The 25,898-nt window shown below is 39.6% G+C and overlaps 4 protein-coding genes and 1 pseudogene across 4 annotated transcripts in view; all 5 read left to right on the forward strand.

Annotated features, from left to right (window-relative positions):
• Window positions 1–11,570, forward strand: part of rapgef5a (Rap guanine nucleotide exchange factor (GEF) 5a) — a 53,675-nt gene extending 42,105 nt beyond the window's left edge. Inside the window, exons 14-26 of the mRNA XM_073463363.1 lie at window positions 1,598–1,689; window positions 1,793–1,823; window positions 2,222–2,300; window positions 2,563–2,712; window positions 3,545–3,642; window positions 4,553–4,675; window positions 5,360–5,538; window positions 5,640–5,730; window positions 5,813–5,863; window positions 6,005–6,092; window positions 6,188–6,252; window positions 7,430–7,484; window positions 7,829–11,570. Coding sequence (XP_073319464.1) covers window positions 1,598–1,689; window positions 1,793–1,823; window positions 2,222–2,300; window positions 2,563–2,712; window positions 3,545–3,642; window positions 4,553–4,675; window positions 5,360–5,538; window positions 5,640–5,730; window positions 5,813–5,863; window positions 6,005–6,092; window positions 6,188–6,252; window positions 7,430–7,484; window positions 7,829–7,947 — 1,221 coding nt within the window. The 3' untranslated portion in view covers window positions 7,948–11,570. The remainder of the gene's footprint in view (window positions 1–1,597; window positions 1,690–1,792; window positions 1,824–2,221; window positions 2,301–2,562; window positions 2,713–3,544; window positions 3,643–4,552; window positions 4,676–5,359; window positions 5,539–5,639; window positions 5,731–5,812; window positions 5,864–6,004; window positions 6,093–6,187; window positions 6,253–7,429; window positions 7,485–7,828) is intronic.
• A 2,580-nt stretch (window positions 11,571–14,150) lies between these two features.
• On the forward strand, window positions 14,151–14,642 carry LOC140993364 (ladderlectin-like). Its single transcript, XM_073462784.1, has one exon. It carries the CDS (start codon window positions 14,151–14,153, stop codon window positions 14,640–14,642), a length of 492 nt encoding a protein of 163 aa, XP_073318885.1.
• A 3,447-nt stretch (window positions 14,643–18,089) lies between these two features.
• LOC140993365 (lactose-binding lectin l-2-like) lies at window positions 18,090–18,578 on the forward strand. Its single transcript, XM_073462786.1, has one exon. It carries the CDS (start codon window positions 18,090–18,092, stop codon window positions 18,576–18,578), a length of 489 nt encoding a protein of 162 aa, XP_073318887.1.
• Window positions 18,579–22,023: 3,445 nt separating this feature from the next.
• Window positions 22,024–22,622, forward strand: LOC140993867 (lactose-binding lectin l-2-like). The gene has a single exon (XM_073463421.1). It carries the CDS (start codon window positions 22,024–22,026, stop codon window positions 22,516–22,518), a length of 495 nt encoding a protein of 164 aa, XP_073319522.1. The 3' UTR covers window positions 22,519–22,622.
• Window positions 22,623–23,793: 1,171 nt separating this feature from the next.
• Window positions 23,794–24,288, forward strand: LOC140993366 (lactose-binding lectin l-2-like; annotated as a pseudogene).
• The last annotated feature ends 1,610 nt before the right edge of the window (window positions 24,289–25,898 follow it).

Genomic DNA, 25,898 nt, shown 5'->3' on the forward strand with positions numbered 1-25,898 from the left:
TTTTTAATTCAACTGACACTCTCTGTTCTGTTTCAGTAATTTAATGAGTCTGATCCTCTGGTGTCCTTTCACACGTGTCACTGATCATAAGACGTCTCATTCATCTTCATATGTCTTGTTCTAAAATGGGGTTTGTCCTTTTTCAAAGTCTGCGTGACAAGACATCAAGTTGGAAAGAGCTATGTGTCTGTGTGTGTGTGTGTGTGTGTGTGTGTGTGTGTGTGTGTGTGTGTGTGTCATTCCTGATCTTTTTGTTGAACTGTTTTTCAGCTTTTTCCCACAGGGGGAACCTTGTTGATGTTTTTATCTCCTCCTTCTGACAAAGCAAGCTGATAAGAAAGAGAAAAATACAGGCACTTTCACGGTGCATCATATGAGGAATGATGGTTGGAATCATAATATGAGGCTGTATGTTTTTCTCTCTGAGACGAAGACGAGATAACCAGGAGAATTATTCACACCAATGATATTAAATAACAGATAAAATTAGCAAAGAATGAAGTATTCAACCACTTTATCGTATGTTTAAGATACAGTTTCTCCACAGGACATCATCAGCATTGAAAACACACACATGCAGATTCTTCTTGTCACATTATTATCAAATTTCTCACAACAAATGCTTCATGTATCCACTGCGTTCCTGCTTTCTCCTCTCATATTGTTGTCTGAATTGGATTTGAGCCCCTGTGATGCCGAAAGAAAGAGAAACACACACGATTACACGCTCACAAACAACAAACACACACTCGCCAATCACTTGTCCCTCCGTAACCTGACGGCTCCATCGCTCGGTGCCGCATTGCCATGGAAACCAAAGTGCGAGGGTTGGCATGGGTATAATCTCATACGGGGTGCGTAACCCAGGTGATAGTTGCCTAGTAACAGAGGAATGAGAGGGAAATTGGGGTGGGAGGCTACGGCGGGTCAATGACAGCGATAAGCAGGTGTGTGGAGTTATGTGTGTTCGTGCTTGTGTGTGTACGTTGTTACTGTTACTGCCTCCTGAGCTTTCATGCTACTTATTAATTCTCTGCCATGCACACACACAGACACTACAAAGTGTGCCTAGTCGCCCATTTAAGTAGAAGGAACAGAATTTGTCTGATGTTTCTTTAATGTAATCGACCCACGCAGCGTCATTGACACGCCATGACGCTGAGCAGTGCACACTTCCTTCGTGTCTTGTTTCACTAATAAACAACAGTGTTTATGGTAGGTAGCATTTATTAACGGTGTCTGAAGTTTCAGCTTCCGTCAACCTCCGTCATCATAACACATTTAAAATGGGCCAGAAGCATTTCTATAATTCTGATATGTTAACATTTACTATATGCTTTCCTCCAGAGGTTTGTTGATTGTTAATATAACAGGCAGCTTATCAGACATCTGTTTATGTGGAGCCAGTAAAGAATGAAGGTTATAGACTTTGTCTGGTGGATACCGGAGCCAAAGTCTAATTACATCCAAAGACCAAGGATTAAGGCATTTAACAGTTACTCCAACAGCCAGTTACCACCTTTTCTAATCATTGATCAACACGAATCGGTGTAATTACATGGATTTTGGTTTTCTTCTCTCTTTCTCTCTCTATCAGACCCTGTACAGGTGTGTTTTAGAAGATCTGTATGAGTTCCCCACGCTGGAGAAAGACCTGAAGGAGTTCCAGAAACTCCTTCGTCGCAGACAGTAAGTGTGTTTTGTCTCTGCCAAAGGACTATTAAATATGACTAAATGACTAATAGCCAAATATTCTCTTTGTGACTCTGTTGTGCTTCTTTATATCTTGTAGCACTGTGGATGACTGCCCTCCAAACCAAAAGGTAAGTCATTGAGAGGGCGATGGTAGATGAGAGGGAATACTTACTACATCCATGCTGCTTAAGACTGTCAGCTGTATTTTACGACTTATGAATAGAGATATAATTTGGTAAATATTAGAGGTGCAGTGATATAGTTTCTTCAAAACCAATCAAAGTGTGTTGAGGACCAATTCCTGCACTTAGACTAGCCATTAATGACAACAGAATACCATAAATTGAGACAATTATGGGGAAAAAGCAAAATAATTACATTCAATCACACAGTAAACTATACATCACATATTCTGAGCTGTATAGGCGCTGATGATGCACATGTTATCAGTGCATAACTATATTCAGTTAAGTATAAATACAGTATTAAACATCACAATGATTATTCTGCTCTCTCTCTCTGTCAGAGTAAACAAGTGCATCAGCAGCTGAGTTTGAAGGAAAACTGTTTGCAACTCAGAAGTCCACCAACTGAGACTAGAGAGGGTGAGTAACAGACACAAACACATGCACACACATATACACAACACAAAACACACTGCCCAGGACTGTACACAATTATGCATAATGACAGTCTGTGAGTTTTGCACACACAAATTGCATAAATACAGCTAGTTCATTCTTTTTTCTGCTTGAGCACTTGACAAAAATTAACTCAAGTCTCTCTGTAAATACTTCAGTTGTTTCTGCATCTGCTTCATATGATTATGAATATTTTAAGCCATTACTCGTCTATGATATCTTCCAGTTATTTGTTGTGTGTACGTGAGCGCTGATTCCTACCTGAGCGTCCACACGCACCCCTCAATGGAGGCCCATGAGCTGCTGAGGATTGTGGGTCAGAAGATGGACAGATCAGAGGAAGACATGGTGCTCGCTGTGGTGTCGCAAACTGGAGGTAAACACACACAAACACAGACAGAAATGCACATTACATAGTCAACACATTAATGTAAGTATTACATTCACTCTTGAAAACCTTCTCCTCAGCACCTCGCAACCAAATATGTTCTTGTGAATGGATTATAGACTGCATGTTTTAAAGCAGTTATCATTACCTAAAAGTCAATATTAATAAAATATTTGAATACAGTTGAATAGTCAATGTTCAGGTCTGTCAGGTCAAGTTTGCTTTGTACCTTTGACTGTCAGAAACGAGAAACTGGATCTTTGACCCGTCTATATTGTTTACTTTTATTTAATTTAACCATTTATCTATTGCAACCATTTATTCCATGCATCCCACTAATGTTAGATATTTAAACTTTCTATTCAGTAGTTTTAGCTAATGTTAACTATTTAAACTGTTTTTCTATTACTTTTAGATTACCTCACTATTTACAATGTTTCTTTAAGACTCCTGGCTGTCACTCTTTCAGCTCTTTGTTCAATACGTTTAGCTAACCATTTGTTACTTTTAGTCTATTTGAATCTTTTATCCATTACTGAGTGAACTATTTAGACTTCATGCTAAGCTGTAGCATTTTTAATTCATTCTGAATCACAACAAGTGTTCAAGTGTTACAGCTGACTCAATATGCTCAAATCAAATTGTAATTACTGTTTTCTGAGGTTAGATGAATAACTAAACTACTCCACAATGCTTCCATGCACCCTTTGGCAACTGCAGAAGTACAAGTACACCTGGTTGCAGATCTCTGTTCTATTTTGTTAGCTCCAGTTATCATCATAATCTCTCTCCTTCTTCTGTTCTGTATTTGTCTCTGCAGAGCGGAGGGTGTTACAGCCCAGTGACTGTGTGTACTCCGAGTCTCTGACCCCACAGGGAAAGCTCATGGCCTGTCGCAGGGATCTTACTGAGATCTTGGTATGTAAACGCACTGCTCTGTGTGTGCCTCTGTCCTTAACACTGAAGCTTTGATGGAGGCTAAAGATGCAGTTTGCAGCTTTCACAACCTCTTACAGATGTGATAATTTTGGTATTTACTGTCTCTGATATTGTTGGTAGCCTCTGTATCATCTTCTGGTTAAATCAGGCATGAAAATGAATATTCTAATTACCAACTGATGTATTTACACAGAGTTATGATGAGTCATGCGTTATAAGCAAGCCGGAAAGACTCAGGCCAGGTGATTGTTATGAAGTCTGACTCAATAGAGAGAAAAGGTGTGAACCACAATTACTTTGTTGTTGCCCAACTCTGACAGCAGGACTGGAAAGTGCTGTATCAGGACAAAGTGTTTTTCCACAGTGGAGCTTCAGTACTGAATCCTTGAATGATTTTACAATATTGGGAATTTTACCAACTGTTCTAGTGGTAGATCCCCTGCATTGGACCAGTTTTTAAAAATCTGCTGTCAAACTTGTAGGCTGGTAGGCATGTAGTATTTAGTTTTATTTAGTATGTTGTCGGCTGAGTCAGTTGTGAGTCTCACAAATGCAGAATTGAAGTTAATATGATGACCTGTAACTAGAGTCGGACAGAACAATTGTGTTGTAAGAGTCACCGCTCCTCTCTCAGCTTTCACTCCTGCCTGCATGTAGGCTGGAGGAACTTGCTCTAATGGCTCTGTGCTATATTGTTTCCTTTAAATGATGTGTTGTTTGAATCCCCCTCATTGTTCTGTAGTTATTATCAAGGTGAGATGTTGTAACTATTGTTTAGAGATAGCCCTGTTTCTGTAGATAGACAGTACCTGTGTGTATGCACAGTATGTTCTGTATTTTTGTGTACACATTGTTTTTCCTTGTGCTAACTTTACTTTTGTGTGTGCAGCCTCCTTTAACAGACAGTGCTGAGCTAAGCAGGAGGCCAGTGCGACTCTTGGGCATTAACACCTGGGATGTGGCAGCTGCTCTCACACACCTGGACTGGAGCCTCTTCAAATCCATCCATGAGGTATATACTCTCTCTCACACACACACACATATATGCATGTGGTGTGGGCATGTAGCTTATAATAAATTCATTTTCATGACAGAGATTGGCAGAACATAAGCATTAAAGATGCAAATGCTCTACAAGACTTGCTGGATCATGAGTACAGAAAGTCTTCCTGCAGCTGAATGTCTGTCAGGAAGAGCTGAATGTTTGTGAAAATTAAGAAACAAAGGAAAGATGAAGAATCACAGGCTGTGGATGTGTTTGTATCTTTAAGTCTTGACAATGTTATGTCCTTGATTACCATTCTCAAATGTGAGCATTTGCTGCCTTTCTCTGTTTTCTATGATGGTAAATCCATTTATTAAGATGTCGCCTTGGATTCTGAAAATCTGTTTTACCGACCATATTCACACAGCGACCATTTTCCATTCGCTCAAATGTTGTATTCCAGTGTGTAGATCATATAAATGAAGGGAATCTGACAGATCAGTAGCTATCTGATCAAAACAGTAGCAAATAAGTGATCAAATGTTTTAACTTGACGGATGTCCCTCTGGATTTTCACTATCCATTAATCGAGAAAAAGAAGAAAAAGCTGCTGTATGAATATGGTCTATAGACTAAATGCTTCATCAAATAATCCATAAAAAAATATGGCGATATCCATGGCGAATGAATGCTCCCACCCTCCACATGCAGCAAGAGCTGGTGTACTACACCCTCAGTCGTGCTCCTGGTACAGCCCACACGGCAGCGCTCTCAGTTCTGCTCCAACGCTGCAACGAGGTCCAGCAGTGGGTCATGTCCGAGGTGCTCATGTGTGTATCGCTCAACAAGAGAGTGCAGCTGCTCAAGAAGTTCATCAAGATCGCTGCTCAGTAAGAACACACACACTCAGAAATACGCACAAATAAAAGTGCATGTATCAAGATTTCCATGCATAATGTCATTTAAAAAAAATTTTTTTGTGTGTTTGTAGTTGTAAAGCACAAAGAAATTTGAACTCTGCATTTGCCATCATCATGGGTCTCAACACAGCAGCTGTCAGCCGTCTCAACCAAACCTGGGAGGTAAGTGTGTGTGTTGTTGTTTCTTGTGTATTAACACAACTGTGTTTTATGATGAAATTCTGACCTAATAACTTCCTTTCAGAAATGTCCGGGGAAGTTCAAGAAGCTTTTCTCAGAGTTGGAGCTCATCACGGTGAGACTCACTCAACAGACTGAGAGATAGAAGCAGAGCTTGAAATATATTCCTCTTTTGATGCGATAATCAATGTTGGATCTCCTTTTCCAATCCTCTCCTTCCACTCTCTTTCTCCATCATTCCACCATCTTTCCTCAGGATCCATCTTTGAACCACAAAGCCTATAGGGAAGCCTTCAAGAGGATGAAACCTCCCAAGATCCCTTTCATGCCTCTTCTCCTGAAAGGTATCACCGCTTCTCAGACACACAAAGGCACACACATGCGTATGCACTTTATAGTTTTTGGTGAATGAACCCCTAATACACTCTTCTTCTCTTAGATATCACCTTTATCCACGAGGGAAATAAGACCTTCCATGACAACCTGGTCAACTTTGAGAAGCTGGTGAGTTGAGTCAGTCTGTAAAGTCATGTGGTTACTACATCATCGCATAAACGGTAGACAGGATATAAATGCAGTAATTTATATAGCACTCTTCCAAATTGCTTTATAAGTCGCCTCTCATTCACCTCAACCCATACACCTATGACAGCAAGCCACCTTACAAGGTGCTGGCCTAACCAGCGGAAGCAATTTGGGGTTTGGTTTCTTGCCCAAGGACACTTCCACATGTGGACAGGAGGAGCTGGGGATTCAACTGCCAACCCTGCGATTAGCGGACAGCCAGCTCTACCTACTGAGCCACAGCTGCTCCCATCGTACGTTTGTTTCACAGTTATAAATCAAAGCCGCATGTCGGCAAAAAAAAAGAAGAAAATCTTGAGTTTCTACAAGGGAAAAGAAGAGACAAACAATCAGGTGCTGGTGTGTGAGGACAGGCTTTCTTTCACAACACATTCCCAGTATTGACTCCCTCTCAACCATCAAATCCCGTCTCAAAACACACCTTTTCAAACAGCTAAAGTCTGACTGATTTTGACGATACTGATTTCAGGTATACATGTTTTCAGGTTGTCCGTCTGTCCTTCCCATTCTTGTGAACGCGATATCTCAAGAATGCACCGTGACTCTGCCTTCACTGTGACCTTCACAAAACACATTTCTGGACACAACTCAAGAATTCAGACAATAATTACAAGACAATTTGACATACAGCAAGGGCATATAACCACAACGCGCTTATTCCAGTTTGTTTTTAATTTGGTCTTGTAGCCCTGCATTCATTTGTGTAGTTATTTAGCGGGAGTTTTCCTGCAGAGAGAATTGAATGGCAGCCATCTTACTTAAATTTTCTGTATTGCCCTCATTAAAACTCTATCGAAGATAATCAAACCTGTTTCAAGAGAGTTGGTAATGAATCAATTTAGTGGAAAGGGGGAAATTTGTAAAGTCTGAGAGGAGAAAAGTGCTTCATGAGGCAGTGATCAGTGAGGGGGGGGGGAGTCATCAACAAGTGACTGATTGATTAACAGGAATGCTCCTGGGTGAAATTTCACCAGAGATAGCAGCTTTGCCTCATTTTGAATAAGAATAAAATCATTGTTTTTCAGAGATATTTCTTATGTTCAATGTTTATGTTGGTGTTGGCAGTGATACTACATGTCTTCTCTTAAACCAACAGCATATGATCGCAGACACCGTGAGAATGATTCGACACTGCCAAAGCGACCAGCCAGGTGAGTCTTTTCCCTTCTGCGTGAACTGAGTTGCAGTTACATGGGGTTAGTTACAGAGGCTCTCCAGGCTTGTTGTCTCCCCTCTTGTGACAAACTGTGACTAGCTTTGGGATCCACTCATTGTGAGGAATCTACCGCCACCTGCTGCTCAGTCAGTGTACTGCAGCCGTACCTGAGTCTCTTGTCTCTCCCACACAGTTTTCTCTCACAGTTTCCAAGCAACCATTTCCAGACAGTCTTTGACTCTCTTTATATGGCCATAATACCGTCTGTGTTTATACCAAACGTGTGTACAGAAAGCTCTTCTGGCTGACTAATGTGCATGTTTTTTGTCCATCTCTCAGGCAACGAGGTAATCGGGGTCGACAGTGCGGAGGTGAGGGCGAGCGTTCACTACCTGCACATTATCGACAATCAGCAGACGCTTTTCGAACTGTCGCACAAACTGGAGCCACGCGCTTAAACACACGCGCACACGTACCCTCATAGACGCAACCTCACTGGAGTACGTGTGACATAGCGGACGCTTTCATGCAGAGAAATGTCACACACTCACACATCCACTGCAACAAAATCACAGTACCAGCAGAGGTGCCAAGTGGACTAAAACGTGCCATGGGTTCTGACAAAAAGGAGTCCGTGCACACTCTGTGAACTGTCTATAGGAAGAGATTCTGCACATGAAGATTTGCCAAACTGAGACAGACAAGAGAAGGCTGTAATTAGTTTGTACAGTATCTAGTGGACTGAATATGCCCTTGTATTTTCGTTCCTGTGATGAGCTTTTGGTTATTTATGAGCCTGTTCAGCAGGTGGAATGTTTCCTTTTTTAGATTTTTTGTCAAAGTGTCGTCGCCCGCCTCAGAGGTCAACAAGGACTTGATAGCCTCTTCATCATTTCAGTTGCAAATGCAAATACAAACCGTCTGTGCAGGAGTTAATTTGTTTATCTGGCCACAATCTGCTCGGTGGATGGACTCACGTGATTTCGTCTGCATATCACACACCTGCCTCGTGATGATCCCGGATACACGCCATGGTTATTTAGGTGTTAATGTGTGGAGCTTTCTTTTGGTTATTATGTGGTAGAGTGCTAATGCAGTACAACATTGAAACATATATACACCTTTTTCACAGCGTGTTATATCAGGCATGTGAAGGAAGCATTGTGAGTATTGACTGACTGTGACGTTTAAAAACACTAAAGCTCTCCTGAACGTGCCGGTGAGTTCAAACACACGGTTATTGGTTCTACTTTCCATTTTAGAGTCCTGGTTGACTTTTAGCCAAACACTCCTCATGCACTCTTCTCTATGATGTTTTTGTGTGTATAGATAATGCTAATTTTACATTGTATATAATATGGACCTATACATTTTTCAGTGCCAAATGTCACATGGAGTCCTGCAGCACAGACGTACTACAGAGACCGTGGTTTGTTTAGGATTCAGTGTCTTTTAGATTTCCTTGAATAAGCCCTGGATTGGCAGATCTGAGCCCTCACAGAGATGCTTTCTGACATTATGATGACTGATTTCAAGGTGCATGATGGTATCCCACTCAAACTGGGTCGCTATGGAAACACAGCCCCATCATAGAGCTATTTTTCTTTCTTTTCTTTTTTTTTTTTTTATCCTTGAGTTATATTAACAGAGCAAGTCAGACCTTTGTTAAGAAATAGCTTTATTCAACAAAATCATGTTCATTCATTATGACATTGATGACTCATTTTTACTGACTGAACAGATTATTCAGAGGTCCTGGGTAAACTGCCTGAAAAATGAACACAGGATATGGACAGAATAATAGAAGCACAAGGGCAAAAGCTTCCTCTGTTATGCTAAGACTCTCTGGTTATCATTCCAGCATTGGTTCTCATTATTGTGGCTCTCCAACTACTGGGAAAATGATCCTTTGAACCAAATAAATCCTCATTTTCTGACATCGTCCTATGAAAAACACCTATTTGCTATTCAAATCACTGAGAGACAAGCCTGTCTTGTTAATAAAATGATCACTCCGCATCAGTCTGTAGTCCCCAGAAAAGAAATGCAGCATGTGATGAGGGGAATCATTCAGAAATTATACTTAGTGGGTGATGATATTTACAAATTAAGGGCAAGAAATAGGCGCTTGAACCACGAGCAGTCTTCACATCTGGCAGACCTGAGATGTGTTTGTGTTGTTTTGTCCTCGCCCTGTATCTGTTCATGCACAGCCAGTCACTTCAGTGGTACATTTCTGCTGAGTAGGAGGAAACATCTAAAGGCAAGATTCCTAAATGTTATGTAGCGATGCATGTCCTGCATTGTTTGGATAGTTAGAAAACACTGGGGGGTAAAGTGCAATACAGTAGAAATGTTTGTCACCACAAGTGTTCATCATCATTTCAACACAAAGCCTTTCAGAGCACAGAGCTGCTTTCTCCTGCAGATCTTAATGAATCATACGCGTTTAAAACATCTTAGGTTCATTACAAAATAAAGATCAAAGATGATCTCAAGGTGAAGACTCACTTTTAAACATAATACTTGTGTTGTGAGCAGCTTGGACATCGTCTGTTATTAAAAACTCTAAACTGTTGTTGTCACCAACACTTCCTGTAGATGCTCTGACGCTGAATGTGGAGCCAGTAGTGTGGACTCAAACACCCAAACTGATTATTTCCTATTGAAAGCTTATTTTAGCCATTTAAGTAGTACAATTTCAATTATAAAGATCATAAAGTGGATTTCCCATTTAAAGCAAGAATATAGCTTTTGCTTAATGACAGCCACTGCAGGTCCCTAAGAGTTATGGGACAATGCTAAATGTCAAAATAATGTTTAGCATTTAGCCAAAATGCTAAGCTACCGTAACAGTAACACTAGTGGAGAAGAGTCAAAACGTCAGAAAAATTGTGTAGCTATATTTACCTAAAATTTGCCAACACTAGCATTAAGCTAAACACTAAGTTAGCATTTTGATATAAAGCTAAGCTACTGTTACAGTAACAGAGGTGGAAAAGAGTCACAAAGTCTGCAAATTGTCTTAGCATTTAGCTTAGCACTAGCTAAATGCTAGTCTTTAGCATTAAGCTGAACACAAAATTAGCATTTAGCAAGAAAAAGCTAAGCTGTTATAACAGTTATACAGGTGAAAGAGTCATAAAGTCACTGCAAACTGTTATACAGCTATATTTACCTTAAGTTTGCTAAAATTAGCAACATGTGTTTTATTGGTTTTCAAGTTCAGTGTTTGATTTGTAAGAGAAACACCGTTAAAGTTACACATTCTTGCTTTAAAGATGCTTTCAGTGAAACCAGTGATTCTTTGAGCTGATAAATCAGAGCCATGGTCTGTTCATATTCAGTGTCATAGAAAGGCCTTGTGGTAGTCATTTTTACTATTAACCTGTACATGATGCACACATGCACAAACACACCTCTGCTCATTGTGTTCAAAGAGCAGAATAATTGTGCTATACTAGTTATTTATTGTAATATATTGTTTATTTATGTATTTTTGAGCTGACAGAAGTTCATGTGCCATGTTCAGAGGTTCAACAATGTGGAAGAGCATTCTTGAGAAAGAAACATGTTTTTGGTTTGAAGCTGCGATGCTGGAATGTAAAAGTACTTGTTGTTACGTTTTGTGGCCACTTGAGGGCAGCAGAAGAGCAAGTCAGTGTGACACGTCTGGTCTCTTTCCTCTGCTGTGAGGGACAGGAAACCAACAGGAAGGTGTACTTAGTGTTTTATTGGCTGTCGTCATGACCGTGTAAAGTTACGTTTTTTTAAAGCATTGTTGTTTAAAACCTGTTTGCATGTTAAAATAAAAGACACAAAGTTCACAATGCAAGAGAGGACACGTTGAAGGCTTTGTACTATTGTAATATTGTTGATGTGTAAATATATACCCATGTTTGGTATGTTATTATTTATCAGTTGTAAATGAAACAAAAAAAAAGATAGTCAACCACAAAGCAATACGTCTCCCCTCGTGACCCCTCAACCTCCTGACAGCTGAAGCCACATGTCTTTTCTAAAGCTGCGTTTTACTATGTCAAAATATGACTGAAATGAATAAATTATAGGTTTTATGTGACATCTCCGGCTGAGCTCGTGGTCTTTATTTCTTTAACAGAGACTCTGACACCATCATGCTGTTGTTCCTCCTCTTGTTTGGTCTGGTTCTGGCTGCTGTGAAGAAACACATTTTCTCTTCTGACATATTGCAGCTTTAAGAGCCAGGACACCTGAAGAAGGAACCTTGGACTCACATTAATCGAAGCTGCTTCCTTGTTTCCTTCACAAGGAAATGTGTACAATTGAATCCATAAAAAACCAACAGGAACGATTGTGACGCAGTGATATCAAGAGTAATTTATGTTTTTTGTATGAAAAAATAAAAGGAAGTGACAACATCTTCATGGATCTATGGCAGCTTCTGATAAATGACTCACCCAGTGACCTTAGTGAGGTGGTCCAAAGGATGAAGGGCCCATTGGACTGAAAGGTTCCTTCTGTGGAGTAGATATGAGAAGTAGATATGCCTGTATCATAGCAATAGAGGGATTGTTGTTGTGACACATAAAACAATAATTATACAGAAAAACAAGCAGTAAACCTCTCTTGAACGTGCCAGAATCCACAACGTTTGATGAATAGTGAACATTTATTGCTTGTTTTTAACTTCCTTGGTTACTTTTTAGAGTCCTGGTTAATTTTTATCCAAACACTCCTCATGCAAGTTTCGAATGAGACTGTTTTTGTTCCAATAGATAATAATAGTTTTGCATTGTAGTGTGAATAATGTGGACCTAAACATTTGTGAGTGACATATGTCACGGGATGTGGTCTGATGTGGATGTGGTCTGATGGTTGTGCAGTGGACTTTGTCTTTTGGGATGCAGGACTGCCAGACAACTATAAAGGAAATGAACACTGTGTTCACAGCAACTTTGGCACATCTCGGAAATGGAACGACTATCAGTGTTCTTTAACTCTTCCCTCTATTTGTGCGTCTCGCATAGCCTGTCCTTCTTAACTGATGTGGTTCCATATTTCTGATTCAACCTGGTCACTGTTCACCTGTTTCTCTGTTGATGTGCATTAGACCTCTACTACAAAGACAACTATGTACAATGTATGTGTGTGTGCATTTTCATGAATGCTCCAACTGCAGTGGTTGATTAAAGGGGATAATAATTAATAAGTCGTGGGACTGATTAATAATGTTAAATTAATTAAAGGGATAGTTTACCTGGATTAGACTCCGAGATAATCAGTGACTTTCCACCTGTTGTTGTTTGCATTTTGGATTTTGAATATACACATTTACAGCAAATGTACTGTGTTTGTATGCTAACCCAACCATATTGTTTGTTAGCATGTTAGCATGCATACCTTATTTGGACCACTTGTAGGCCTGTTAGCCTGTTGTTTGCCTGTTAGCACGTTGTTAGCCTTACAAAATGTCATTGCTCAATTACTGTTCGGTGCCATACCCTGATGACAGTAATGCATCATTTCTACTTTTTTTATAATCACTTCAGAAAATCTCTTAAATTCAAAGTCACAGCAGCTTACTGTAATATTCCAAATAATTTCCCATCATGCATTGTAAAAGCATAATTACAGTAGTTTATTGTCAGAATTTACTGTGAAAACTTGGGGTTTGTTAACAGTGTAGTTCTTGTGTTTTGGATATTTGATATTTGTATATCTACCTAAAGGCATCAAAAGCAATATTATTAGATGCATTTATCTACACATTGCAACGATAGGTAGAATAAATGTAATAAAAATGAATATTACCCTGACTACTTTATCCAGTGCAGATGTTACCAATATACATCCCAACAAGACAACAAAATAGACTGAAACAGATTTGTCAGAGTTCATATGACAAACAAAACAAACCTACTGGCAAATGCAGACATACAATGTTTTCAAAATGTATATGTTCACTGGGCAAAATAAGAAATGTACTCTGGTCGTTACCTATATTTCATTCTAGCTTTTCAAATCTTCAAGCCCTCTGAAAGACAGAAATCTTTTCTTCTGATGAAAATGTACGTGACTTAACTCAGTCCATTAAAAAAAACCTACAACAGTAAAACTTTTATTGGAGTTTCCACTGAAAAGCTCAATGCTCAATCAAGAGGAAGTGACAATAGCTTTATGGATCAATGGCAGCCTTTTATGAGTCCCGTCCCTGTTATTTAAATAGAGGACATGGGATTGCAAAGTTCCTGGCATTTCTGTGGAATAGACATAACCAAGTCATTTAGGGACAGCACAGAAACATGCCACGGTTTAACAACTGCTGATAACCAGTACACATGAACAGCTTCTGTTTAATTTCCATGTTTTCATTTTAGAGTCCTGGTTAATGTTTTATCCAAACACTCCTTTATGATCATCAGACCAGGATGTTTTTGTTCCAATACATCTTCTGTGTGCTGTTAAAAGTGATCGTCGTACACATTTGACCAATGATACGACACCATCAGCGTAAACACCCTCTCTGAGACCTATAAAAGAAAGTGGGCTCTCTTCTGTCTCTGCAAGATTCTCACTATCATCTGACAGTGCAGATCGCTCCAACTCCAAAGACTTCAGAGACTCTCCAAACATCACATCAACCCCTCGTCCTGCACCTGCGACAGAGACTGACACCAGCATGTTCTGGTTCCTCTTCTTGTTTGGTCTGGCTCTGGGTGCTGTGTCTTCTTCAGATGATCATCAAGTGAAGCTGCAGCGTGGCGGCTGTCCCATGTTCTGGTACGGCTTCAACGGCCGCTGCTACAAGTATGCCGCAGCACATTTGACCTGGGCTGATGCAGAGCTCTACTGTGTGTCAGAGGGAGCCAACCTGGTGTCCATCCACAGTCTGGAGGAACAGAATTTCATCAAAGCCCTGATCAAGAACTTTGACCACACTGAAGGGTTTACCTGGATTGGACTCAGTGACACCCAGAAGGAAGGAGGATGGATGTGGTCTGATGGTTGTGCAGTGGATTTTGTCTTTTGGGATGCAGGACAGCCAGACAATCATGGAGGAAATGAACACTGTGTTCACAGCAACCATGGCAAAGATCAGAAATGGAATGACCTTGGGTGTTCTCGAACTTTTCCCTCTGTTTGTGCATCTCGCATAGCCTGTCCTTCTTAACTGATGTGGTTCCATATTTCTGATTCAACCTGGTCACTGTTCACCTGTTTCTCTGTTGATGTGCATTAGACCTCTACTACAAAGACAACTATGTACAATGAATGTGTGTGTGCATTTTCATGAATGCTCCAACTCCAGTGGTTGATTAAAGGGGATAATAATTAATAAGTCATGGGACTTATTAATAATGTTAAATTAATTAAAGGGATAGTTTTTGTTCTATGAAACGGGGTTGTATGTTGTTCTTATCTATAGTCAGTGTGTTACCTACAGAAGATGCGGTTGGCACACACAACAGTCAATGCTCTCATTAAGACCAACATCAAAGAAGGGCCACGCCTTTGACCTGTGCTGATGCAAAGGGAGCCAACCTGGAGTCTATCCACAGTCTGGATGAGCAGGATTTCATCAAATTATCAAGAACTTTAAATCCACTCAGGGATTTACCTGGATTGGACTCCCAGATAATCAGTGACTTTCCACCTGTTGCTCTGTAGTAATGCATGAAGCCTGCATGATGAAGATTGAAATGTGCGTGATTTAAGTGTTTGTACAGAAGTGATTTCATTAAACTTAATTTTTATGACAACAACATGGGTCATTTCTTTATTCCTCACCAGCACATTAAAAAATATATGAGAAACATCATGTTACCAATAAAATGGGTAAAAAAGGTACTTTTTTCATTTGCAACTCAAGATCAAAATCTGTTGTTTGATGATAATAATGTCTTTTACACAAGCTCAAACTGCTTTTGAGCTTGTGTAAACGTCAGCAAATTGTCTAGCTATATTTACCTAAAGTTTCCGAACATCGTTTTCTTTAAGTTTGCTAAAATTAGCTATCATTAGCCATCAGGCGCTGCTAGTCATACCAGATTGTAGCAGCAAAACTGAGTGTGCTGAATTGAGCAACATGTGTTTTACTGGTTTTCAAGTCCAGCGTTTGATCTGTAAGAGAAACACCGTTAAAGTTACACATTCTTGCTTTAAAGATGCTTTTAGTGAAACCAGTGATTCTTTGAGCTGATAAATCAGAGCCATGGTCTGTTCATATTCAGTGTCATAGAAAGGCCTTGTGGTAGTCATTTTTACTATTAACCTGTACATGATGCACACATGCACAAACACACCTCTGCTCATTGTGTTCAAAGAGCAGAATAATTGTGCTATACTAGTTATTCATTGTAATATATTGTTTATTTATGTATTTTTGAGCTGACAGAAGTTCATGTGCCATGTTCAGAGGTTCAACAATGTGGAAGAGCATTCTTGAGAAAGAAACATGTTTTTGGTTTGAAGCTGCGATGCTGGAATGTAAAAGTACTTGTTGTTACGTTTTGTGGCCACTTGAGGGCAGCAGAAGAGCAAGTCAGTGTGACGCGTCTGGTCTCTTTCCTCTGCTGTGAGGGACAGGAAACCAACAGGAAGGTGTACTTAGTGTTTTATTGGCTGTCGTCATGACCGTGTAAAGTTACGTTTTTTTAAAGCATTGTTGTTTAAAGCCTGTTTGCATGTTAAAGTAAAAGACACAAAGTTCACAATGCAAGAGAGGACACGTTGAAGGCTTTGTACTATTGTAATATTGTTGATGTGTAAATATATACCCATGTTTGGTATGTTATTATTTATCAGTTGTAAATGAAACAAAAAAAAAGATAGTCAACCACAAAGCAATACGTCTCCCCTCGTGACCCCTCAACCTCCTGACAGCTGAAGCCACATGTCTTTTCTAAAGCTGCGTTTTACTATGTCAAAATATGACTGAAATGAATAAATTATAGGTTTTATGTGACATCTCCGGCTGAGCTCGTGGTCTTTATTTCTTTAACAGAGACTCCAACATGCTCTTGTTCCTCCTTTTGTTTGGTCTGGTTCTGGGTGCTGTGAAGAAACACATTTTCTCTTCTAACATATTGCAGCTTTAAGACCCAGGACACCTGAAGAAGGAACCTTGGACTCACATTAATCGAAGCTGCTTCCTTGTTTCCTTCACCAGGAAATGTGTACAATTGAATCCATAAAAAACCAACAGTAACGATTGTGGCGCAGTGATATCAAGAGTAATTAATGTTTTTTGTATGAAAAAATAAAAGGAAGTGACAACATCTTCATGGATCTATGGCAGCTTCTGATAAATGACTCACCCAGTGATCTTAGTGAGGTGGTCCAAAGGATGAAGGGCACATTGGACTGAAAGGTTCCTTCTGTGGAGTAGATATGAGAAGTAGATATGCATGTATCATAGCAATAGAGGGATTGTTGTTGTGACACATAAAACAATAATTATACTGAAAAACAAGCAGTAAACCTCTCTTGAACGTGCCAGACTCCACAATGTTTGATGAATAATAAACATTTATTGCTTGTTTTTAACTTCCTTGGTTACTTTTTAGAGTCCTGGTTAATTTTTATCCAAACACTCCTCATGCAAGTTTCTAATGAGACTGTTTTTGTTCCAATAGATAATAATAGTTTTGCATTGTAGTGTGAATAATGTGGACCTAAACATTTGTGAGTGACATATGTCACATTGGGTCCTGCAGCATAGATGTGCTGTAGAGCTGTTGGCTCTTGGTTTGTTTAGGAATCAGTGTTTGTTTCTTCACCACAGTAAAACTCCTCACAGAAATGCTTTCTGACATTAAAATATGTGATTTTAGGATGTGTGATGCTCAGGTTGCAATAAGCATACAAACATTCATCAAGCCCAAGTTCTCATCTTTCCACCTGATGCTGAGAAGACCGTTGATCACATAGAGTGGCCTTACTTATTTAGCACCATGGAAAAGGTGCTGAATAACAATAACAAGCTCCACACAGCTCTCAGCAAACATGTTTTGTTTTGATTTGATAGAGAGAAGAAGTTACATATTGTGTGATTCATGAGTAATAGGGATTGCTGGATGATAATAATAATAATAATAATAATAATAATAATAATAAGTCTTTTAAGAATAAAATGATTTTAGATTTCCACCAAAAGATTCTTGTTTCAACAGTTATTGAAGGTTTTGGCAGTGAAAACCTCAGTGTGACACTGAAAGTAAATGACAACAGCTTTATGGATTCATTGTGGCCTAAAACTGTTGATGGAGAGTGAACAGTCATTGCTTGTGTTTTATTTCCATGTTTTCATTTTACAGTCCTGGTTAATTTTTTATCCAAACACTCCTTTATGATCATCAGACAATGATGTTTTTGTTCCAATACATCTTCTGTGTGCTGTTAAAAGAGATTGTCGTACACATTTGACCAATGATATGACACCAACAGTGTAAACACCCTCTCTGAGACCTATAAAAGAAAGTGGGCTCTCTTCTGTTTCTGCAAGATTCTCACTATCATCTGACAGTGCAGATCGCTCCAACTCCAAAGACTTCAGAGACTCTCCAACCATCACATCAACCACTCGTCCTGCACCTGCGACGGAGACTCTGACACCAGCATGTTCCTGTTCCTCTTCTTGTTTGGTCTGGCTCTGGGTGCTGTGTCTTCTTCAGATGACAATCATCAAGTGAAGCTGCAGCGTGGCGGCTGTCCCATGTTCTGGTACAGCTTCAACAGCCGCTGCTACAAGTACGTCGCTACACCTTTGACCTGGGCTGATGCAGAGCTCTACTGTTTGTCAGAGGGAGCCAACCTGGTGTCTATCCACAGTCTGGAGGAAGACAATTTCATCAAAGCCCTGATCAAGAACTTTGACCACGCTGAGAGACCCACCTGGATCGGACTCAGTGACATCCACAAAGAAGGCAGATGGATGTGGTCTGATGGTTGTGCAGTGGACTTTGTCTTTTGGTGGAAAGGAGAGCCAAATAATGTTGGAGGAAATGAACACTGTGTTCACAACAACCATGGCAATCAATGGAACGACCATCAGTGTTCTTTAACTTTTCCCTCTATTTGTGCATCTCGCACAGCCTGTCCTTCTTAACTGATGTGGTTCCATATTTCTGATTCAACCTGGTCACTGTTCACCTGTTTCTCTGTTGATGTGCATTAGACCTCTACTACAAAGACAACTATGTACAATGTATGTGTGTGTGCATTTTCATGAATGCTCCAACTCCAGTGGTTGATTAAAGGGGATAATAATTAATAAGTCATGGGACTTATTAATAATATTAAATTAATTAAAGAGATAGTTTGTGTTCTATGAAACGGGGTTGTATGTTATTCTTATCTGTAGTCAGTGTGTTACCTACAGAAGATGGCGGTCGGCATGACAACAGTCAATGCTCTCGTTAAGACCAACCTCAAAGAAGGGCCACACCTTTGACCTGTGCTGATGCAAAGGGAGCCAACCTGGAGTCTATCCACAGTCTGGATGAGCAGGATTTCATCAAATTATCAAGAACTTTAAATCTGCTCAGGGATTTACCTGGATTGGACTCCCAGATAATCAGTGACTTTCCACCTGTTGCTCTGTAGTAATGCACAAAGCCTGCATGATGAAGATTGAAATGTGCGTGATTTAAGTGTTTGTACAGAAGTGATTTCATTAAACTTAATTTTTATGACAATAACATGGGTCATTTCTTTATTCCTCACCAGCACATTAAAAAATATATAAGAAACATCATGTTACCAATAAAATGCGTAAAAAAGGTACTTTCTCATTTGCAACTCAAGAATAAAGTCTGTTGTTTGATGATAATACCTAGCTAGCTAATAGCTAAACACTAAGTTAGCACTTTGATATGAAGCTAAGCTACTGTTACAGTAACAGAGGTGGAAAAGAGTCATAAAGTCACTGCAAACTGTTATACAGCTATATTTACCTAAAGTTTGCGAACATTGTTTTCTTTAAGTGTGCTAAAATTAGCTATCATTAGCCATCAGGCGCTACTAGTCATACCAGACTGTAGCAGCAAAACTGAGTGTGCTGAATTGAGCAACATGTGTTTTATTGGTTTTCAAGTTCAGTGTTTGATTTGTAAGAGAAACACCGTTAAAGTTACACATTGTTGCTTTAAAGATGCTTTTAGTGAAACCAGTGATTCTTTGAGCTGATAAATCAGAGCCATGGTCTGTTCATATTCAGTGTCATAGAAAGGCCTTGTGGTAGTCATTTTTACTATTAACCTGTACATGATGCACACATGCACAAACACACCTCTGCTCATTGTGTTCAAAGAGCAGAATAATTGTGCTATACTAGTTATTTATTGTAATATATTGTTTATTTATGTATTTTTGAGCTGACAGAAGTTCATGTGCCATGTTCAGAGGTTCAACAATGTGGAAGAGCATTCTTGAGAAAGAAACATGTTTTTGGTTTGAAGCTTCGATGCTGGAATGTAAAAGTACTTGTTGTTATGTTTTGTGGCCACTTGAGGGCAGCAGAAGAGCAAGTCAGTGTGACGCGTCTGGTCTCTTTCCTCTGCTGTGAGGGACAGGAAACCAACAGGAAGGTGTACTTAGTGTTTTATTGGCTGTCGTCATGACCGTGTAAAGTTACGTTTTTTTAAAGCATTGTTGTTTAAAACCTGTTTGCATGTTAAAATAAAAGACACAAAGTTCACAATGCAAGAGAGGACACGTTGAAGGCTTTGTACTATTGTAATATTGTTGATGTGTAAATATATACCCATGTTTGGTATGTTATTATTTATCAGTTGTAAATGAAACAAAAAAAAAGATAGTCAACCACAAAGCAATACGTCTCCCCTCGTGACCCCTCAACCTCCTGACAGCTGAAGCCACATGTCTTTTCTAAAGCTGCGTTTTACTATGTCAAAATATGACTGAAATGAATAAATTATAGGTTTTATGTGACATCTCCGGCTGAGCTCGTGGTCTTTATTTCTTTAACAGAGACTCTGACACCATCATGCTGTTGTTCCTCCTCTTGTTTGGTCTGGTTCTGGCTGCTGTGAAGAAACACATTTTCTCTTCTGACATATTGCAGCTTTAAGACCCAGGACACCTGAAGAAGGAACCTTGGACTCACATAAATCGAAGCTGCTTCCTTGTTTCCTTCACAAGGAAATGTGTACAATTGAATCCATAAAAAACCAACAGTAACGATTGTGGCGCAGTGATATCAAGAGTAATTTATGTTTTTTGTATGAAAAAATAAAAGGAAGTGACAACATCTTCATGGATCTATGGCAGCTTCTGATAAATGACTCACCCAGTGATCTTAGTGAGGTGGTCCAAAGGATGAAGGGCACATTGGACTGAAAGGTTCCTTCTGTGGAGTAGATATGAGAAGTAGATATGCATGTATCATAGCAATAGAGGGATTGTTGTTGTGACACATAAAACAATAATTATACTGAAAAACAAGCAGTAAACCTCTCCTGAACATGCCAGACTCCACAACGTTTGATGAATAATAAACATGTATTGCTTGTTTTTAACTTCCTTGTTTACTTTTTAGAGTCCTGGTTAATTTTTATCCAAACACTCCTCATGCAAGTTTCTAATGACACTGTTTTTGTTCCAATAGATAATAATAGTTTTGCATTGTAGTGTGAATAATGTGGACCTAAACATTTGTGAGTGACATATGTCACATTGGGTCCTGCAGCATAGATGTGCTGTAGAGCTGTTGGCTCTTGGTTTGTTTAGGAATCAGTGTTTGTTTCTTCACCACAGTAAAACTCCTCACAGAAATGCTTTCTGCCATTAAAATATGTGATTTCAGGATGTGTGATGCTCAGGTTGCAATAAGCATACAAACATTCATCAAGCCCAAGTTCTCATCTTTCCACCTGATGCTGAGAAGACCGTTGATCACATAGAGTGGCCTTACAAGTCTTTTAAGATTAAAATGATTTTAGATTTCCACCAAAAGATTCTTGTTTCAACAGTTATTGAAGGTTGTGGCAGTGAAAACCTCAGTGTGACACTGAAATTAAATGACAAAAGCTTTATGGATTCATTGCAGCCTCTGATAAATCTTGTTTCTTGTTATCTAAATAGCCCAAAGGTCGAAGGGCACGTTAGATTGGCTCCTGGCATTTCTGTGGAATAGATATGAGAAGTAAATATGACTGTATCATTAGTGACACAGTTTAACAACTGTTGATAGAGAGTGAACAGTCATTGCTTGTGTTTTATTTCCATGTTTTCATTTTACAGTCCTGGTTAATTTTTTATCCAAACACTCCTTTATGATCATCAGATGATGTTTTTGTTCCAATACATCTTCTGTGTGCTGTTAAAAGTGATTTTCGCACACATTTGACCAATGATATGATACCAACAGTGTAAACACCCTCTCTGAGACCTATAAAAGAAAGTGAGCTCTCTTCTGTCTCTGCAAGATTCTCACTATCATCTGACAGTGCAGATCGCTCCGACTCCACAGAGACTCTTCAACCATCACATCAACCCCTCGTCCTGCACCTGCGACAGAGACTGACACCAGCATGTTCTTGTTCCTCTTCTTGTTTGGTCTGTCTCTGGGTGCTGTGTCTTCTTCAGATGACAATCATCAAGTGAAGCTGCAGCGTGGCGGCTGTCCCATGTTCTGGTACAGCTTCAATGGCCGCTGCTACAAGTACGTTGCAGCACATTTGACCTGGGCTGATGCAGAGCTCTACTGTGTGTCAGAGGGAGCCAACCTGGTGTCTATCCACAGTCTGGAGGAACATAATTTTGTTAATTCCCTGATCAAGAACTTCGACCACACTGAGGGGTTTACCTGGATTGGACTCAGTGACACCCAGAAGGAAGGAGGATGGATGTGGTCTGATGGTTGTGCAGTGGAATTTGTCTTTTGGAATGCAGGAGAGCCAAACAATGCACATGGAGGAAGTGAACACTGTGTTCACAACAACTATGACAAAGATCTGAAATGGAATGATTTCTCATGTTCAGCATCTTATCCCTCTGTTTGTGCATCTCGCATAATGTGTCCTTAGCAACTCAGATATTTGAATGTCTGATTCAACTTGGTTGATGTTCACTTGTTGCTCTGTTGACATGCATCAGACCTCCACAATAAAGATACAAATGTGCACTTTCATGTGTTTGTACAGAAGTTATTTCACTGACTAATTGTTATGAAAGTGAAGATCAAAATATGTAGAATAATAATCTCCCTTCATTGTGCAAAATATGCATGCTATTAAGAGACATAGAAATAAAGTCATACAGTTGACTTGATAACATTACAATCAACAGATTTATAGGCGTTTGTGTAGATTTATATTTTTTGTGTTTTTGCATGTCTCTCTCTCTCTCTCTCTCAAACTCTCTATTTTTAATTTTGATATGTCGTTTAGTTCTTTGAAGTCTGAGAATACCGAATCAAACTTTTTAAAACAAATGTTCCTGGTTTCGTTGAATGTTTTCCATTGTAGGAGAAAGTGCATCTCTGTCTCAACCTCACCTGTCGAGCAGTGACGACATGTTCTGTTTTCTTTTGGTTGCCATGAGTTTTTGTGTCTTCCTGCTTGGATTGTCAGTTTGTGGTCACTGAGCCTGTACTTGGTGAGGATCTGTCTCTGCTTTCTATCTCTGACAGTAGAGAGATATTCTGCTAATTCATAATCTCTTTTTAGGGCTAGATAACATTCTAATCTACTTTGGCTTTTAGTTTCTTCTTTCCAATGTTCCAGAGAGGTTTCTTTACATTGTGTTATAATTTGCTTTACTCTGATTGGTGTTTGGAGGGTTAGGGTGTTGTTGTGAGGCTGGTCAGACTGTGTCTGAGAGGGGGCAGTTAGCCTCAGTACCAACTGACATAGGGGACTCTTTTCTGGGCTCAGCTCTTGAGTTTGGAGGGCTTTGGAGTGGAGGGTGTCTTGGGGGCTGGATTTCAGGTGGTTAAAAAAGTTGAGCGTTCTCTTTTGAATGTTAATTATCAGTGGGTATCTGCCTAATTCTGCTCTACATGCATTTGTTGGTGTGTTTCTGTGTACGTGTAAAATGTGTCTGCATAATTCTGCATGTAAAGATTCTGTTGGATGTTTGTCCCAACGGGTATAGCTCTGATGACTGAGTGGACCCCAGACTTCACTACCGTACAGCGCAATGGGCTAGGTGACACAACAGTAAACAAGTAAGTAAGTAAGTAAGTAAGTAAGTAACATTTTACAGTAAGCACTCCCTGTAATGTGCTCTGCATGTGTGTGTGTGTGTGTGTGTGTGTGTGTGTGTGTGTGGGGAGGGGAGGCACGGTCAGTGGTGACACCAACATGTTCTTGTTCCTCTTCTTGTTTGGTCTGGCTCTGGGTGCTGTGTCTTCTTCAGATGATCATCAAGTGCAGCTGCAGCGTGGCGGCTGTCCCATGTTCTGGTACAGCTTCAACGGCCGCTGCTACAAGTAAGTCGCAACACAGTTGACCTGAGCTGATGCAGAGCTCTACTGTGTGTCAGAGGGAGCCAACCTGGTGTCTATCCACAGTCTGGAGGAACACGATTTCATCAAAGCCCTGATCCAGAACTTCGACCACGCTGAGAGACCGACCTGGATCGGACTCAGTGACATCCACAAAGAAGGCAGATGGATGTGGTCTGATGGTAGTGCAGTGGACTTTGTCTTTTGGATCGGAGGACAGCCAGACAATCATGGAGGAAATGAACACTATGTTCAAAACAACTATGACATATATCAGAAATGGAACGACCATCAGTCTTCTTTAACTCTTCCCTCTATTTGTGCATCTCGCACAGCCTGTCCTTCTTAACTGATGTGGTTCCATATTTCTGATTCAACCTGGTCACTGTTCACCTGTTTCTCTGTTGATGTGCATTAGACCTCTACTACAAAGACAACTATGTACAATGAATGTGTGTGTGCATTTTCATGAATGCTCCAACTCCAGTGGTTGATTAAAGGGGATAATAATTAATAAGTCATGGGACTGATTAATAATATCAAAAGTAAATTAAAGGGATAGTTTGTGTTCTATGAATCGGGGTTGTATGTGGTTCTTATCTGTAGTCAGTGTGTTACCTACAGAAGATGGCGATCGGCATGACAACAGTCAATGCTCTCGTTAAGACCAACCCCAAAGAAGGGCCACACCTTTGACCTGTGCTGATGCAGCGGGAATCAACCCGGAGTCTATCCACAGTCTGGATGAGCAGGATTTCACCAAATTATCAAGAACTTTAAATCTGCTCAGGGATTTACCTGGATTGGACTCCCAGATAATCAGTGACTTTCCACCTATTGCTCTGTAGTAATGCATGAAGCCTGCATGATGAAGATTGAAATGTGCGTGATTGAAGTGTTTGTACAGAAGTGATTTCATTAAACTTCATTTTCATGACAATAACATGGGTCATTTCTTTATTCCTCACCAGCACATTAAAAAATATATAAGAAACATCATGTTACCAATAAAATGGGTAAAAAAGGTACTTTCTCATTTGCAAAGGAAGAATAAAGTCTGTTGTTTGATGATAATAATGTCGTTTACACAAGCTCAAACTGCTTTTGAACTTGTTTGCCTTAAGTTTGCTAAAATTAGCTATCATTAGCCATCATGCGCTACTAGTCATATCAGGCTGTAGCTGCAAAACTGAGTGTGCTGGATTGAACAACATTAGTCATTCAAAGGAAATATTTCCATAACATTTGAACAATTTCAGATTTTTCTTTTTTTAATTGATTTGGAAGAAAGGTTATTTAACTGTTGATGGTAATATGGAGAAAAATGATACTTTTTTACATATTTATTTAACTCTACTAACCCATAAAGAAAATTATAATGTTGTCTTTTACACAAGTTCAAACTACTGTCCACTGTCCTGTGTTAACTTCACCATGGTTACCATGGGATATATCTCCCCTTTGAGGTATATATAATTAATTTCACACTTAACAAAGGTTTTATTTTACAGTATATTCATAGAATACATAACAGAGCTGTGATTGACATTATATTAAAAGACTGGAGCAATCGGATAGAAAACTGTCATAATGTTTATGATGGAGATGTTTGAGAATAATTAATTTGGGCCTCCTAATCTCTTTTTCTTTGTAATGAACTCAGACATCTCTTAAATAACATTATGCAATACTGCATAGATAACCAAGAACAAAACTGATCCCAGTAGATCAATTTTGATGCCATGTCAAACACATCTCTATATTATGTTGCAGAGATATTTACTGAAGTTAGCATGCTAACAACTAGCCCCAGGCCTGAAACCTCTTCCTGCCAGTGGTCCAAAGCTCCTTTGCTAGCTGTGTAAACACTAACACTCCCCTATTAGTGCAGCATTACACGGCTTACTGAGCTAACAAGCTAACAGTAGCTACAGTCATGGATGTATAAACAGAATACAG

This window comes from Pagrus major, chromosome 3 (assembly GCF_040436345.1).
Source record: "Pagrus major chromosome 3, Pma_NU_1.0".
In the NCBI taxonomy this organism is placed as follows: domain Eukaryota; kingdom Metazoa; phylum Chordata; class Actinopteri; order Spariformes; family Sparidae; genus Pagrus; species Pagrus major.